Source organism: Apteryx rowi, unplaced genomic scaffold (genome assembly GCF_003343035.1).
Source record: "Apteryx rowi isolate R43461 unplaced genomic scaffold, aptRow1 scaffold_186, whole genome shotgun sequence".
Classification (NCBI taxonomy): Eukaryota; Metazoa; Chordata; class Aves; order Apterygiformes; family Apterygidae; genus Apteryx; species Apteryx rowi.
The window spans coordinates 204,455-219,676 of NW_020448152.1; the positions used below are offsets into that span (position 1 = coordinate 204,455).

Below are 15,222 nucleotides of genomic sequence, written 5' to 3' on the forward strand. Positions count from 1 at the left end.
TGAAACCTTATGCTTAGACTATATTGCTAAGTAAAAATTGTAGCAGGTGAACCAATACAAAACAAAGCTCAGCTCAAGCAAAGTCTGACAATGCCCAGCAAGGTTTCATTTGCAACCCCTCTTAACCATCCTTCTCAGTAACTATTTTATTTTGCAGTGCAGACATGCTCTGCATATAACCACTCTTCTCATTCTGTAGTGCAGACTCATCAACTGGGTATTTAAGAGGAGGGACTGGTCATAGAGAATGTGCAAACAATTGTGAATACTTATATATAAATAGCAATATTGTGGGGTCTCAGCTAATGTCTAGATTTAATTTCAAGAATGACTTTTAAGTTCCAGTCATGGAGGCTACACATTAATTATACTGGTTGTTTTGAACATACTCTGTTTTTTTCCTCACAGACTGCTAGCTGTGCAAAACTCATTTCACCTAAGACAATATTTTTGCAGTACGAGTTTCATACAGCTGCTCAGCATGTGATAGCCCATGATTGATTCCCAGAGGTGCCAAATGATTACAGTTCACAAGTGTATTGGAGATCCAAATACCCATCACATATTTTTCATAAAATAGAGATTTTGAGAATCCATTTCAAGTTCATCACCATTTTTACATACCTGCAGTGTTTAGAAAGTGTTCTATTCTTATCACATGAAGGTTAAGTTCTAAATGATTTCAGACAGTTAACTTTGGATGAATTCTGGGAAAAAATCTGGAAGGAACTTTCTTGAATTAAATTAATAGCTAACTAGGGGCTATATAGTCTAACTAGGAGCTTTCAGGAAACTACTTTTATTCATTGAATATTCTTTCATGCTGACAATATTCATAGAGAAATCAGGTTATAATTAACATAAAATCTTGAGCCAGGATTTTTTCTAAATTACAAAAGGTGAAAACGAAAATTGTCTTTTTAAGGAAGGATTTTGATTTAAATTTTCACAAAAACTCACCAAAGAGAGAAAGAAGAATGAAAGACAAGTCAGAGAGAGAGTAGAGTTCTGAAATAACACTATAATCAGTAGATTTAATCCAGGACTAAGTTTAGGAATTTTGGTTTTGGTAAACAAATTTGGTGAGAAATAGATTCCAACTCATACTTTATTTCCCATAGTTCTACTGGTTATTTCTTTATTTAAATATTACTCCTTCAAAGTACATCAGAATCTGCCTCTATGCAGACAATAGAGCTTTAAACTATTTCTTTCCAGTATGTTGCATTTACAGTGTTTGTGGTGTGAAGGTGCACACAGGCTTGGCTTGATAATTTTAAGCAGTTATGAGGATTACTTTGTTGCAATGATATTTAAGTAACCAAATAATACTTTTTTTTGTTCTAATCAAATTTGCAGCCTCAAACCAGAGAAACTTTGATAGTCTTCAGCATTGTACATGGATGTATGTCCATGTACAGCCCATGATTTTTTCGAAGTCACCCTTGAGAACCAATGAAGACCAGTAAGACAAATGATAGGAATGAACCTCTTATTAAAAATATAATATAAATAGCAACCCTTATCTATCTGCTATTTCAGCTCTGCAAAGGATGTTCTAAAGAGAGTAAATGTGGTTAAGAAAGAAATTACACAGATAAAAGCCACAGAGATCACTGCTTTACTCCTACACATTTATACTATAATAACAAAGGGCTCAAGGCATGGAAGGAGGAAGAGCAATGACATGATTTGTAATGCACACTATTAATTTTTCCACAAGTCCTTCCCCTGCCACCTTTTTTGAAGGAGGACAAGAAAAGGAAAAGAAAAGCTGAAAAAAATGAATCTTTCTGATATATTAGCTATGCTGCTACAACATCAAAAATCCCCATTAAAATATCAGTTTCTCACATCATAATGACAGCATTAAATACAACTGGTAACTTTTATAGCGAGAAAGTTTGCAAAGCAATCTAGGCTACGAAAGGTGCTACTGTGAAAAGTTCACCTTCCCTTGGAAGAATCGCTACCATAGTGGGGAAGGTAGGTTCTGCAGCTGAACCCCAACAGGCTTATGCTGTTGGCTCTCCTTTTCACAAGCGATGGTTATGATTACAATTCCTGGCAAGAAAAGTACAGGTGGGAGCTGAACACTCTAGTATGGCAGTAAGCCTTGTATATGTGTGTACTATTAAATATCCAGTTAAGAATACCTCTTTACTGATTCTTCCTTGACTGTCTGTCAAGACTGCTTTTGCTGTATGCGTGGTTCTGTTCATAACAGGCATTAGTTCAGCTTTGGCTTTGGGTGTTCCTGATTTGTGTGAGAATCTTATGAAACAGATTTTCTTCTGAAAGGGCAAGTTTGGCAATCGCCAGTGAACCTTTCATCTTTTCAGTTTGACACACATCTCTGCTTTGCCAAAAGGGTTTGGAAACCTCTGAAAATTATGCACAAGTTAAAGACTTTCATAATAAAAATTCCACAAGAGAGTAGGAAAGGACAAGAAAAATCCAGAATTGAATGTGTGTAAATACAGCTATGGACATACTTTCTAATTTTCTTGCCAACGCATAATTATTCACTCTTAAAAGAGAGTCCTTCTAATAGAAAGTATTGAGAAAGTGATCTCTCTAAAAGAAATACCACAGCTAATTTTTAAAAAAACTTGACTTGAATCAAGAACAGTGAGTGCTGAAAAATCTTTAAATTTATAGAAGTTAAGAAGCAGGTCAAATAAAAATGACTCCTGCAAAAACAGTTATTACTTTGCTGTGACTTTTTTTCATTTAACCAGTACCACTCAAAAATCCTGAAGGCCACATCCCATATTCAGAAATAAGTGTGCAAATCTGGTATGCTGCCAACTGAAAGACAGAAAAATGCAGCTTTCTTTCAGCATTATAATACGACTTTACTATGTAAGTTGCATTCAGAGACCTGACCTGGGTCTTCTGTGTCCTCATGCAGCTTTCTACAACATGGCAAACAGGAGTATTTGTAGCCAATTCAGATACTTGTTAAAGAATTATGACCAGCAGTATACTAAACAAAACAAGAGTCCAATAAAAAATATAAAAACTGAAAATGAAATTTAGCACACAGAAGAATGCTAACAGTGATGAGAAAAAATTGTTCAGAAATTAGGCTTATGCCAAGAGTCATTATCCTCACCAATAAATGCGGTCAGGAATAGAACAGCTTTTCCAGTCAACGTTAAATAAGATAAATTGACATTTTTAGGGGAAAACAAACATGTATTTTTAGATGCTGAATCACATTCCAGAACACAGTGAAGCTTTTCTCTGTGACCCATACAGCGTGCAGTGCAGTCAGCCAGGACAATCTCCTTGGCTTGTGGTCCACCCCCAGGAGCAAGGGCTGTGCATGGATGGGCTGAATTGTTCTGACTGTGGCAGTGGGGCCTCTTACTGCACAGGAGTGCACAGTTATTCTGCAAATGTACAATTACAAAGTACTCCTGGAATAGTTAGGAAGCCCTGCCCTTAAACAAATGGAAGGTCCTCACCCAACCAAAAGGATTACAAACAATTTCATATTATTTTTGGTGTAAAAAAGCACTGCTGTAAACTTTTGACATAATCAGAGTTTTCCAAAATGAAGTGTTAAAAACTACTCATTAAAAAAGCAAATATATTTAAGATATGGATGAAGGGAAAGAAACCTTTTAAACAAATCTCTTAAAATGTTAACCTCTTTGGCTTTGGACAGCATTTTTAGAAAGCAACCCAAACCCTCATCTCCTATAATCACTTTATGCTGCAGTCATGCTTTATTCAGAAGTAAGCATGACAGTATGACTGATTAGATAGTTTCTATTTCAAAAGGTAAGTTTTCTTGCTGTATATAAGGTTTCCAGTAAAAATCATGCTGATAAATATGTCTAAATAAGATAAAATTAAATAAATATTTCATAGCAGAAGTTTTCATGTTTATCTGCCATTGTAGATGCCATGGAAGAATATGAGCTTAGCAGCCTCTAGGAAAAAAATAATGGAAAAACAGATTTATAGCTACAGGACAGCCACTAGCTTGCATTTTCAAAGAAACCTCAGAGATCTGAACACATAATTCTCTTAGAGTTCTTTTACAATTTCATCCATTGGTTCAAGCACAGAACTGGCAATCGTATTTCCTTCTCAAGTTTATCATTCATTGCATGATACTGAAATAGCAATTTAATACCTTGATGCTTGAGTTTAAAATATTAAATAGTTTGAGGATATAGTAAAAATAGTGTGATCTTGATCTATCTATCTGCATGTAACAGATTTCAGGTCTCCTGAAAAAATCTACAATTTTAAAATTAGTTTAACATGATGCAGCCACTGTTTGTCTCCATGTTGACAGAATCTATTGATTCTAGTAGATCAGAAATGCTCTGGCTCTCTTACACTCATTAGATACAAGCATCCTGCATTTCACTGGTCTCAATGTTAAGTACAGCACATGTGTAAGTGCCTGGAGTAATTTGACCAAAATCAAACCATGACATCACTGCAGCACCTTGCAAAATTAAATTATAAATACTTGCAATTTAATACCATGTAAATCAATGCAGTCCCCATTGGACAAGCTGTTGTACATATCCAGAGAGAAAGCTGCTCAATCTCATGAAGTAAATAAATGTTTGTAAAGAGAAAAAATAGCCTCTTCAGTGCCATGTTTTTTGAGACTTTGTTAGATGAGGAGTGCTTCTGTTTATGGACACATGGGTACTCTTATGTTCTGGGGAAATGTAAACTAATATACGAGGTAGCACTCATGACATCTGGCGCCTGAGGAGTTAATCAAATTCTGTCTCAGTATCCCCAGCCAAGCAGCAGCCTTCGCTGCCTGTACTGGATAGAGAGAACATTGCTGAGACTGGAGGCTCTAGTTACCAAGTCTAATTACATCCGTATTCTAAAACATTCCTAATGTATTTCAAAACCCAGAAATATTCTCTGGCCTCTTCAGACTTTCAGAAACTGTCATAAAAGTAATCAATAAAAGAGAAGAAATGTTTGGGCCTACATTTTCATGTTTCTTCATTTCTCATATCATGCAAGTAGAATTTTATTTTACTGGAAAACAAAATGCAGTCTTGTGTCTGGAGGTGGACAAGTTCCTTTCAAACAACATCTACAGAAGAAAAGGTTGATATGATATGTCTTTTCATCTTGGTCTCTCTCCAGACCACTATGAGAAATGTGTAAATAGATAAAGTGGTGAAGTGGGCTAGGAGAGGAATAACAGAGCCACAGACTGCAGGTTCTACCAAAATTATGAAATTAATTTATGTCTGATTCTGAGCATGATGTATTTTTCTTTGCTTAATACCTGTCAGTAATAAGGAATAAAAATCATGAGAAAGAATCCACAGACATAACATGTTATCTTCCTTTTCAGGACTTCTCAAATAAAGACAAACTGGTAGAATTTGGGGGAAAGAAAGGTAAATACTTAGGACGGAAGTGAACGCACTGCAGCCTACCAGCCAAATTCTGTGTTCTTAGAGCTTGATACAAAAATGGAAAGGGAGGGATGCAAAAATTATTTCAAATGTCTTATGCCCTTTCCTGGAAATCAGGATGGCTTATAGTTGCTCTAACTTACATGTAGCCACTTCAGAGCCCCCAAGGGACAAGAACAGCTAGTGACCAACCACAAAGGCACTATGTTGCTTCCTCGTGGCCTCACTAGAATGTACAAGTGTATCACGTCATCCTGCCCACTGCTGGAGTTAGATGAGCAGGGTCATGTCTACCTTCAACATCCAGCTGTATTCTGTTTCCAACAGCCTTCCTGCTAGGCAAATACAAAACAAATTCTGTTATGTTCCGTGATGTCTGCTGAATCACCTAATTAAAAAGCAGGTCAGTAGTTATTTGTTTTACTTGATGCAACATAAGTAACACCAGAAAGATATTTGATTATATTATTATTTGAACGTATTGTCTTAGAGAGCGCATGAAGAAGCAACATGCAGTCAGACATGATCGACAACAGCACCACCAAAGCCAGTGTCCTAATAGTTCCCAGGGAGAAATTCTAGTGCTGTCTTTGAGCCAGGATTCATTAGCCCTGGGTCTTTTTTTGAGTTTTAACTTTCATCACATAGAAATAGAAATGCAAGGTTCTCCTAGCTTTGGGTAACTACACTAAAATTTAAGCAAAAACATAGCTGTGGAAGGGAAGCCTTATTATAAACCATTAAAAATTACATAGAGATAGTTGTACTATGACACAGAAAATACCCACAAACAGGTAGTTAGCATGGTGTAGCTGTTATCTGTTATATCAGTGTAGATATTTCACTGCTATCTTGTTCTCAGCATTTTCATTTGCTTGCTGTTTGTATCTCCAGTCCTAAATTTGGAAGGCAATCTCTTTGTGGCTAGAATAAAGCTCTGTGTTTCAGAGTGGTCCTTAAAATATGGTCAAATAACAGTCAGTTCTGTGAAACCTGAACTGAGAAATGGGGTTTCCTATACATTTGTATTGTGTGGCTGACTGCAAGCTCCCATTGAAGCTATTTTTGTGTTCAGAGCTCTCTCTTCTGGGGATTCTCCTCTCACTTGGGAGGTTTCTTTTCCCTACCTAGGTGCCTACTTTTACAAAATTTGCAGGACATAATTGTCTTTCAGGATTCTTCACCTCTATCATATCTGTAAGAAGTGGTCCAAGGTTTCAGAGCTGTTTTTTGGACCAACAAAGATAAGAGGATTGTCAATGTACTTTTGCTGAGGAAAGAGTGAAAAATATTGCTTCAGGATTATCCAAAACCTCCTTATAGATTTTACTTTCCACACAGAAATACTTGTAACTGCAAAATTTTACATGAAAATATTTTATCATAAGTAGTTTGACAGACAGAGAAAGCATCACACAATGCTAATGCACATTTACACGACTGCTTGTGCCAAAAGTGTTTACATGGCCACCTTGAAGATTACTTAACCCAGGGATCAGGACAATATTACATAGCTCTAGGGGTACTTCACAGCACAGATAGCATACACTCAAATAAGCACACCGAGAAATCTTGTCCCTGTTACAGCCTAAGGGGCTTTTGCGACTGATTTTCAACGAAACAATTTCACCCATGGTATTTAGATAGTAAGCAATTCACTAGCTTATGTACTTTTGTTATATAATTGTGAGTTAAGAACAAATATGTGAAACTCTCAAGTTTGTTCATGGATGATCATCAGAGGAAGATCAAAGCTTGGCTCTGTTAGTGACAGATTTAGGCAGAATGGTGAAACTTGAATCAATAAAATGCCATCAACATCTTTTTCATTTCTGGCCACCTAACCTATAGGTGCCTAAATTCACTGAAATTTTCCCTGACTTCCCCATCCCAAGCAGCTTAGTAGCTATCTCCTTTCTAAATCAGAATGGAATTCAGGAATAAGGCAGAAGATGACAACTGAAGAGTCCCAACAGACACATTTAATGGATACTGACACAGCCAAGATTATAAAACAAACAGTTGTAGTCACTTTTTTAAGACATCGCTGTATTCAGACATGAGTGAGTAGTGGTGTCATCAGCATTTCAGATGACAGGTCCATGGCTCTATTCCTCTTCCAACTCAGTGAGATTTAAATCTAAATCCTCTACAGTAGCCCCACTTCTACCAGGATTGTCCCCACCTAGATTCATATCCTTGAATTTGTGTCATTGAGCAGAACAAAATTCAAAATTTATCAGACTAGGAAGAGAAAGCCTCTCTTTAGTTGCATAGTTAAGGTACTCAGTTGAGAAGAAGGAGTCCTGCTTTTGATCCTTACACTATTTCTACATTTTATCTGTTATGCATTTCATGCATAGCAGGAACAAAAGCCCAAGATTTCCCCCCTCCCAGGCACATGCTTTAAATCACATTTTGGGTTAGAAAATGTTCATATTTCAACATTTTTTCCAGATGAAAAGCCACAACAGTAACTAAATTTGCGTGTGTGTTACCTTAAAGGAGTAAAAACCTTACAAAAATATTGAAACTGAGAACATTTGTATAATTAGCTGCCAAGACTGGAGGGAGGGAACACAAAGGATAGCATTCAGAATTAAAGCCTTTATTCTACCATTGTTCATTTGCCGATTTTGCAATTCTAATTCTTTACTCCTTTTGCAAACATGGCAGTGATATCTTTAAATCCTATTTTACTGATTTATATACAGAAGCCAAATGCAAAAGGCATTTTACTATAGTGTCCTTCATCTGAAAACTGAGCATACTCTACAAACAGCAATTAATCTTCATAATACTTAACTACCTTCTCCAAAGTGTTAACAGCTCATTTTACAGCCGGTGAAATCAAGGCAGAGGAAAGTTGAGTCACGTACCCAAAGCCACATAATAATCCATCCTGTAACTCCAAAACGTCTCTTTCCATGCTTAAAGGCCACAAAATATTTATAGGGACTGGTTAAGAAGGAAAATGAACTTCCTGAAATTCACAGGGAATTTTTAAAGTAGTTGGCACCAAGATACTGCAAATATGCTTTGCTTGATAAAATATTTGTTACGAAACCATGCTCAACTTTACATCTTCTGAATCTTTTCTGGATTTGAAAATCAGAAATGATTAAAAGGTTTCTGCACTATATTAGCACCAGATTATTTGCACTGGGGCATAGCACAGTGGTCTTGTAAAAACTATAATCTAGTCAACATGCAAGAATGCAGTCTGCTTCAAGACTTGCCAAAACCCTTTTCCACAGTTTGTGTTTTTGTTTTATGAATGCTTTTTTTGCCACATATTTGCTGAGATGGTATTTCCCCCACTCATTTTTGACATGGGTCTATGTGTAAGTATGCACATGCATGATTAAAAGAAGCCTATTTTAAAGAACTTAAAACAGTAGATGAATAGAAATGTTAGCAAAACAAATGTTAGTAACTTCTACAGTGCAATCCAATGCACCACTAATGTCTCCATTGTAAACTGCATTAGTGGCTGAAAATAGGATTTTGAGGGATGTACTTATTATCTATAATAATCACTTACAGGTGTGCTCATGCCTCTATTTGAACTATTTTATGCCAATTTATATATATAAAACAGTGGAAATCAGTAAAAGAATGATTCAACCTTGCAGAACATTCATAACTGATGTGTGAAAGCTTGCTGGGAAAACCTGGTATTAGCCATTTACATTGTTACCCCCAGGATGCAGAGGGTGTATGTCAAATTGTGCAGTAGCAAAACTAAGAAAGCAGAATTATTCCAGAAGGTTTGGGGACAGAGGGTCTGCAAAGGACAAAGGCTGGAGAGCATGGTACACAGTGCCTGGTGCACAGCTGGAGGGGAGGAGAAGCTCTCCAGCCGGCAGCACAAGGGCAGGAGTGCTGCCCTAGCCCAGCCGGCTAGCCACGCTCCTGCTCTTTGCCTCCCTCCTCTCTTGCAGCGCTTCCTCAGCCAGATTTGTTCAGCCTGCAGCTGCGCTTATGGGTCCTGGGCTAGGGTCCTGGGACAGGCACTTCATGACTTCTTGGAGAACTTTCAAACACAGGATCACAATTCTGCTTGCTTATGTGCGTACTCAGAAAAAAAGAGACTGAGAGCAGGTATTTTCATTAATCTCCTTGCACATTCATAAAGAAGCTGGGGAGGGTTTGGTCACTGGCTCCAGGCTACATACAAAACAACTTTAATGAGATAAAACATCTTTCTATGTCCTACTCTCTTCTACCTTAAAAATGAGCAAAGAATCAAATCACACTTGCAGAGAGGGCCTAAAAGCTGATGAAAATTGCAATGGTCAAATGACTTCAGCTAAAATAAAAGCTGAAACACAGCTCATGTATCTCATTCTTAGACTGGAAGAAGGCATACCCACAACCTACTTTTATACTTGGCTATGAAGTTCAAACAAACAACAGAAAGGGGCCTTTAAGAAAATATAGTAATATATCGCCAGTGAAAAGGCCTATACATGTAACTTGAAGGGCAGAAAACTTAATATCTTTCCTTGTCAAAAGTCAGTTGACAGCAAAATTACAAATTTTAATTGGGTAATAATTTATAATAAATTTAGTTCATTTGGCACAAAGTGGAAATGAATTTGAAGTACTTTTAATTTAAAAATATACTTCCGGTAGAATTTGAACTCAAGACTTCTAGAAATGTAGAAAAGAACACTGTTTACAGTCAACATCTGCACAGTCATCTAGGCATTATATTACACGCGTCACAGAAGTTACCAACACAGAAGTTACCAACAAAATGCTTAAAATACATGGCATATTGCACGGAGTTACAGGAAACTCACGTTCCAAAAGTCTTCTGTGATCTGCTCTGCATCCTCAACTCTAAGAAAGGTTCAGTAATATCTATGTAAGGAAACATAAACTTTAATACCAATTAATATTAATTTTCATTCTAAGTAGAGCTAATGAGATTTTGAGAGTTTTGCTTTAAAGGAAAAATCAAATTTAGAAATGCACTTTTATCCAGCTTATAATGAAATTATAAGCAGAGTAGGCACAGAAAAAAAATACTAAACCAAGTATTTTTATTTTTCTGAAATGCTTTGACAATTTCCCAGGAAAGTTTCAAACAAAATTTATATATTTTCTAGCTCTAATTTCAAATTTTCTAGCTTCTTAGAATTATTTTAACTAAATTTCTTTGGGAAATTTAAATTTCTTTAATACTAAACTTTAATACTAAATTTTATAAAATTTGATCAAAATTTGTTCAACTACTTTCTAGTTTCCAAGTGTGTGAGATCATGGAGGAGAACAGAAGACATTAAATACTTTCCTAACATACACAGCCATTCCCAACTCCTCTCAACACTTTTTTCCTTGCAAGAAATATAACAGCAAAACCCAAAAGTACAATTACCCAGTCTCCTTCTAAAGTAGTCTAGAAAGCTTCTAAAATAGGCTAGCCACACAACAGAGTTGGTGAAGATATGAGACAAAGGACTTGGTCTTTCCACGGAGGATAGGAAATGAATAGCAGCCAGAGTGCCAAGTGGGAGAATCCATGGTTTTGCAGAGCTGACAGCAATTTCACAACTGTGAAAGCTCTAAACTTTCATGAAAAGCTGAACCAACAGTAATTTTCAGTTGCCTCTGAATCCTTCAGATTTAATACAGAAGCAATCTCCAGGTGTGTGCACTTGAGGCCAGGTATGGAGGGGAGAGGGGACCCAAAGAAAGAGTTTAGCACATGTGCAGCTTTTTACAGCTCTCTTACAAAACTAACTGTTAGGCACATATAAGAAGTTCTCAGGCAAAAGCCTGGAAAGAGCGATTTGATCAGCACAGGTACAAACAGCAGCTCTCCCATACTACCACTGCCATGCAGAACATGGCCATTCACCATACCTTTGCCAGCTTTCTGCTTTACTTTCCTGATTAGTATTTACAGACCAAGACCTGGCTGTTCTCTTCAATCTCAGCTTCCAGACAATAGTTGAGGAAGTCCCTAGAAAGCCTCTTTGGATTAAATTAGTTAGAACAATTTTTAAAGTAACTATATTTACAGAATTAATCATTTCACTTTCTGTATGATCTTCAATTAGAAACAAATAAACAGTTGAAAATTTTATACATAATATGGTATATGCAAGAGCAAAAGCAGCCCCTCAGTTGTGTCATAGACATAGTCCTCACGAGGCTGATTTCTTTCTAGCTTGGTTTTCACATTAGGAGTATCGTTTATATGCAGTAGTTAAACGATTAGACTGGAAATGGTAATACAATTTACTCTTCTGTGAGGACATTAATCTTAGTATGTTTGGAGGTCTGGGTAACATATCTAGCATCTGACAAAATTCAGAGAGCTAACACCATTGCAGGCAGAGGAAGAAGGTGCGAGTGAGGAAAAAAAAAAAAAGGAAGCAGCTTGGGCTATTTGAGGCCTTTTTGAGTTAGGCATACAAAAGATAAAAATGTCATTAAAAAAGACAGGCAATACAAGTAACTGCAGTATTTTTTTAGCTCATTATCTACATAACTGTATCACAACCACTATTTTTCTAAACATAGGTTATTACTTAAGTTTTAATTGATCATCAAAGATCTTGGTTATGTGAGACAGACTGCTGCAGTGTAACTAAACAGATCAAATTAAAAGTACAAACTTACAATTTTACCCTGTGCTTACATGAGATTAGCTTAGTTTTTAATTTTCTTATGCAAATTAAACCAATTTAAACATGAAATAGGCAGACAAATGTATCTATATTAGGAGCTGGACATGATTAACTATACCAAATTTAAATTATGCAAGCTAGCGTGACTTTTTGTATACAGGCATGGTCTAAGTCATAGGATAGAGAAACTTGCTTCCCTAATCAGCTGACCAGTAGTGCCTTCGACATGAATATTTATACAAATAAATACCTGGGTGTATATTCACAATGCTTTTTCCGCAACTATTTTTCTGAATGAATTTTTGATAGCACAAATCTTCATGAGAAATTAGCAACAGAGACAGCATTTCACCCTCGTTTCTATTAAAAACATGTATAAAACTGTTTTGCAGCATTCAGTGAATAATAACAGATTAAGTAGGACAATCCATATTTAGAACTGGAAGAAGTTCTTCCAAGGAGAAATAGATACAAGTTCTTGATTATTCAGATCACAAATTTCTAAATGAAAAAAACACCCCAAAACAAGAGCAAAACTTAGGAAGTCCTCTTTGTAATACATTATAAGTCTATCAGCAATTGCAACTGCACATCTTGTACTGAGATTAGAACACACCATTATCTACATTCTTTGATTTGTTTAAAAGGGAAGATGCATTCTTTATTGCACCCCTACATTATAGAAAAGAACTCACTCACCAATTAAAAAAAAAGAGACAGATGGAGACAGGTAAGGCATATAAAGCCTAATTTTACAGCATAAGCTCCTTGAAGAGCAATTTCAATTCATCTGAGGAGAAACACCTCTTTAATGACGAATTTAAAGATTTAAGAACAAAGCCCAGTTGCACAGTCATTATACAAAAATCTCCCTGAGACGATAAACAGCAACTGCTATAGGTAATATTCTCCCATACTGAGGGGCCAGGACAAGGGGGATGCAGAACTGAAGCCTTGTTTTGAAGATTAACGTTGCACTTCTGGGAAATTCACTGCCTTCATGTAATGATCTAGTTCACAGCTAGAGAGAAGGAGAAAATTTAGAGAGCCAAGGAATCCTCCCAGCAATGCTGAGAGAGAAAAAAAGAAGAGGGAAAATAAACAAAGATAGTGTAGGAACTAGAAATCTCACCATGAAGGAAAGAGGTGCTGAGCTGTACAGACAGCTAGATGCACAAGGCTTCAGCAGAGAAGCCTTGTGTGATGCAGCTTCAATGAAAATGGATGGACCTAGCTGGGGCACACCGAAAGTCAAATCCAGGCTGATACAATCATATATTCAAAGCAAACCGCTGCTGATTAACACATGATCATGTTGATTAATCTACATATTTGACACCATCTTAAACCAAATTTCTAGATTTTGGAAGGGGGGAAATAAACCCTCTTCATGTCGAAGACAAGCTTCTTAAAGATTAAATTATCTCCCCTTAAGCCCCTGCTGCGCAGTCTCAAAATTTAAACAAGGTGCTGCTCTGCTGCAGAATGCCTATAGCTTCCTGAGGATGGTTCATACTTTTAAGCAAGGCCAAATACATGAGAGCAATAACAACAACCAAACTTGAACAAAACCATTCAGTGGAAGACACTTGCCCAGGAAACAGCAGAGGACAAAATCCTAATTTGAGAACTGCAATGCAGTATTTGTTGTCAGGGCGTTGCTGTTATTTCTTAGAGGCACTAGACCTAGAAAATGATGACATGACCTGGAATTTAAAATTTTCATTGTCCATAAAATCACAGTGCAAATACCTAACCTTCAACAACCCAAAGTATTTTCAGCCCCATAAAGAACCAGTGAACTTTCAACTATTTAGAAGAGCTGGTCCCATTCTTCATTATGGCCTCTTTTTCAGCAGAAAGTGCCCAATCTCTTATGCTGTTGGACCTCAAAACTGGTTGATTAAACATGCACTTCACCCTTGCACTTAAAGGGATGTGCTCTGATACAACAGGGCATCCCAGGATGCTTTTATATTTCAGAGAATGTATGTATACTTCTAAACACATTCTAAACTTCCTACGCTGTTTGAGAGGTACAGCAACATGATCAGCTGAATAGGGTAGCGGTGCCTTTATTCCTTGGGTATCCAAAGTCAATCACAGAGGCCCTTCTAAAGTTGCTTGTAATTCAAAAGCAGTGTACATGAAGTAAGATTCTTAGGACATTGCCTCATAATAATAAATATTAACATGACCTAATGCTTTGGGGCAAGGACAGTCTTTTGTTAAAGGGCAACAGGTGTCGTCTGCACACATGCAGTACCTAGCATAATGTCATCCAAAAAGATATAAGCAGTAGAAAGAAAATAAAGGGCATGGGGGTGGATTTCTTCTACTGATGTATCTATAATTCTGTCTGGTCCACAGGTGTAACTGTACACAACCTATTGTAAACTGCATGGTTTTTAATATTTTTCGTGTCCAACTAACTTTTTCCTTATTGTCGCTTCCCCCTTTTAAATCCAAATAGCTGACAAAGTCAACGATGACTTCTACTCCAAACGCCGACATCTTGCAGAACTGGCTGCCAAGGGGAGCCTGCCACTCCATCCAGTGCGCATAGAGGAAGACAGAACGTACACATCTGACAGCGGCATAGCCAAACAGAACGGGCAGAAATCCAAAGTCACGAAGATCCACACACACCCATTAGCTTACAATTCCCATTACAAGACCTGGGATCCCAACTACCAGTCTCTTAGACGGCAAGCGTATACAAACAAGGGGAAGCATGTTGCAGGAGATCCAACGTTAACCGACCCACTGACAACTCGGAGTCAGCATTATTTGGGCCCACAGCCATACTTCATAACTAACAGCAAGACAGAAGTAACTGTTTGAGGTTTTTTTCCTTTTTTTTAAATGAAATCCTTCAAAACCACACACAAATACACACACAACACAAACACAACTGAAAGAGGCAAAAAATAAATTTAAAAATATAAAAAGAAAAAAAAAGAAAAGGAAGAAAGGGAGGAAGAAAAAAGGAACTTCCACCTGGACATTCTTGGTATCCAGCCAACTGTAGGCCGAAGAGTGGGTTAATACCATTCAGCAATACACACTGAAGGTGGAATTATAAACTCCATTTGTATTTCACAATGGAACACAAACCCTTGTGACTAAATTTTTTTACTTGAAACTAAAATCCATGA

General features: G+C 37.0%; 1 protein-coding gene across 1 annotated transcript in view; it reads left to right on the top strand.

Annotated features, from left to right (window-relative positions):
• The window catches only part of SHISA9 (shisa family member 9), a 194,917-nt gene extending 180,009 nt beyond the window's left edge, over positions 1-14,908 (top strand). Inside the window, exon 4 of the mRNA XM_026061891.1 lies at positions 14,538-14,908. Coding sequence (XP_025917676.1) covers positions 14,538-14,908 — 371 coding nt within the window. The remainder of the gene's footprint in view (positions 1-14,537) is intronic.
• The last annotated feature ends 314 nt before the right edge of the window (positions 14,909-15,222 follow it).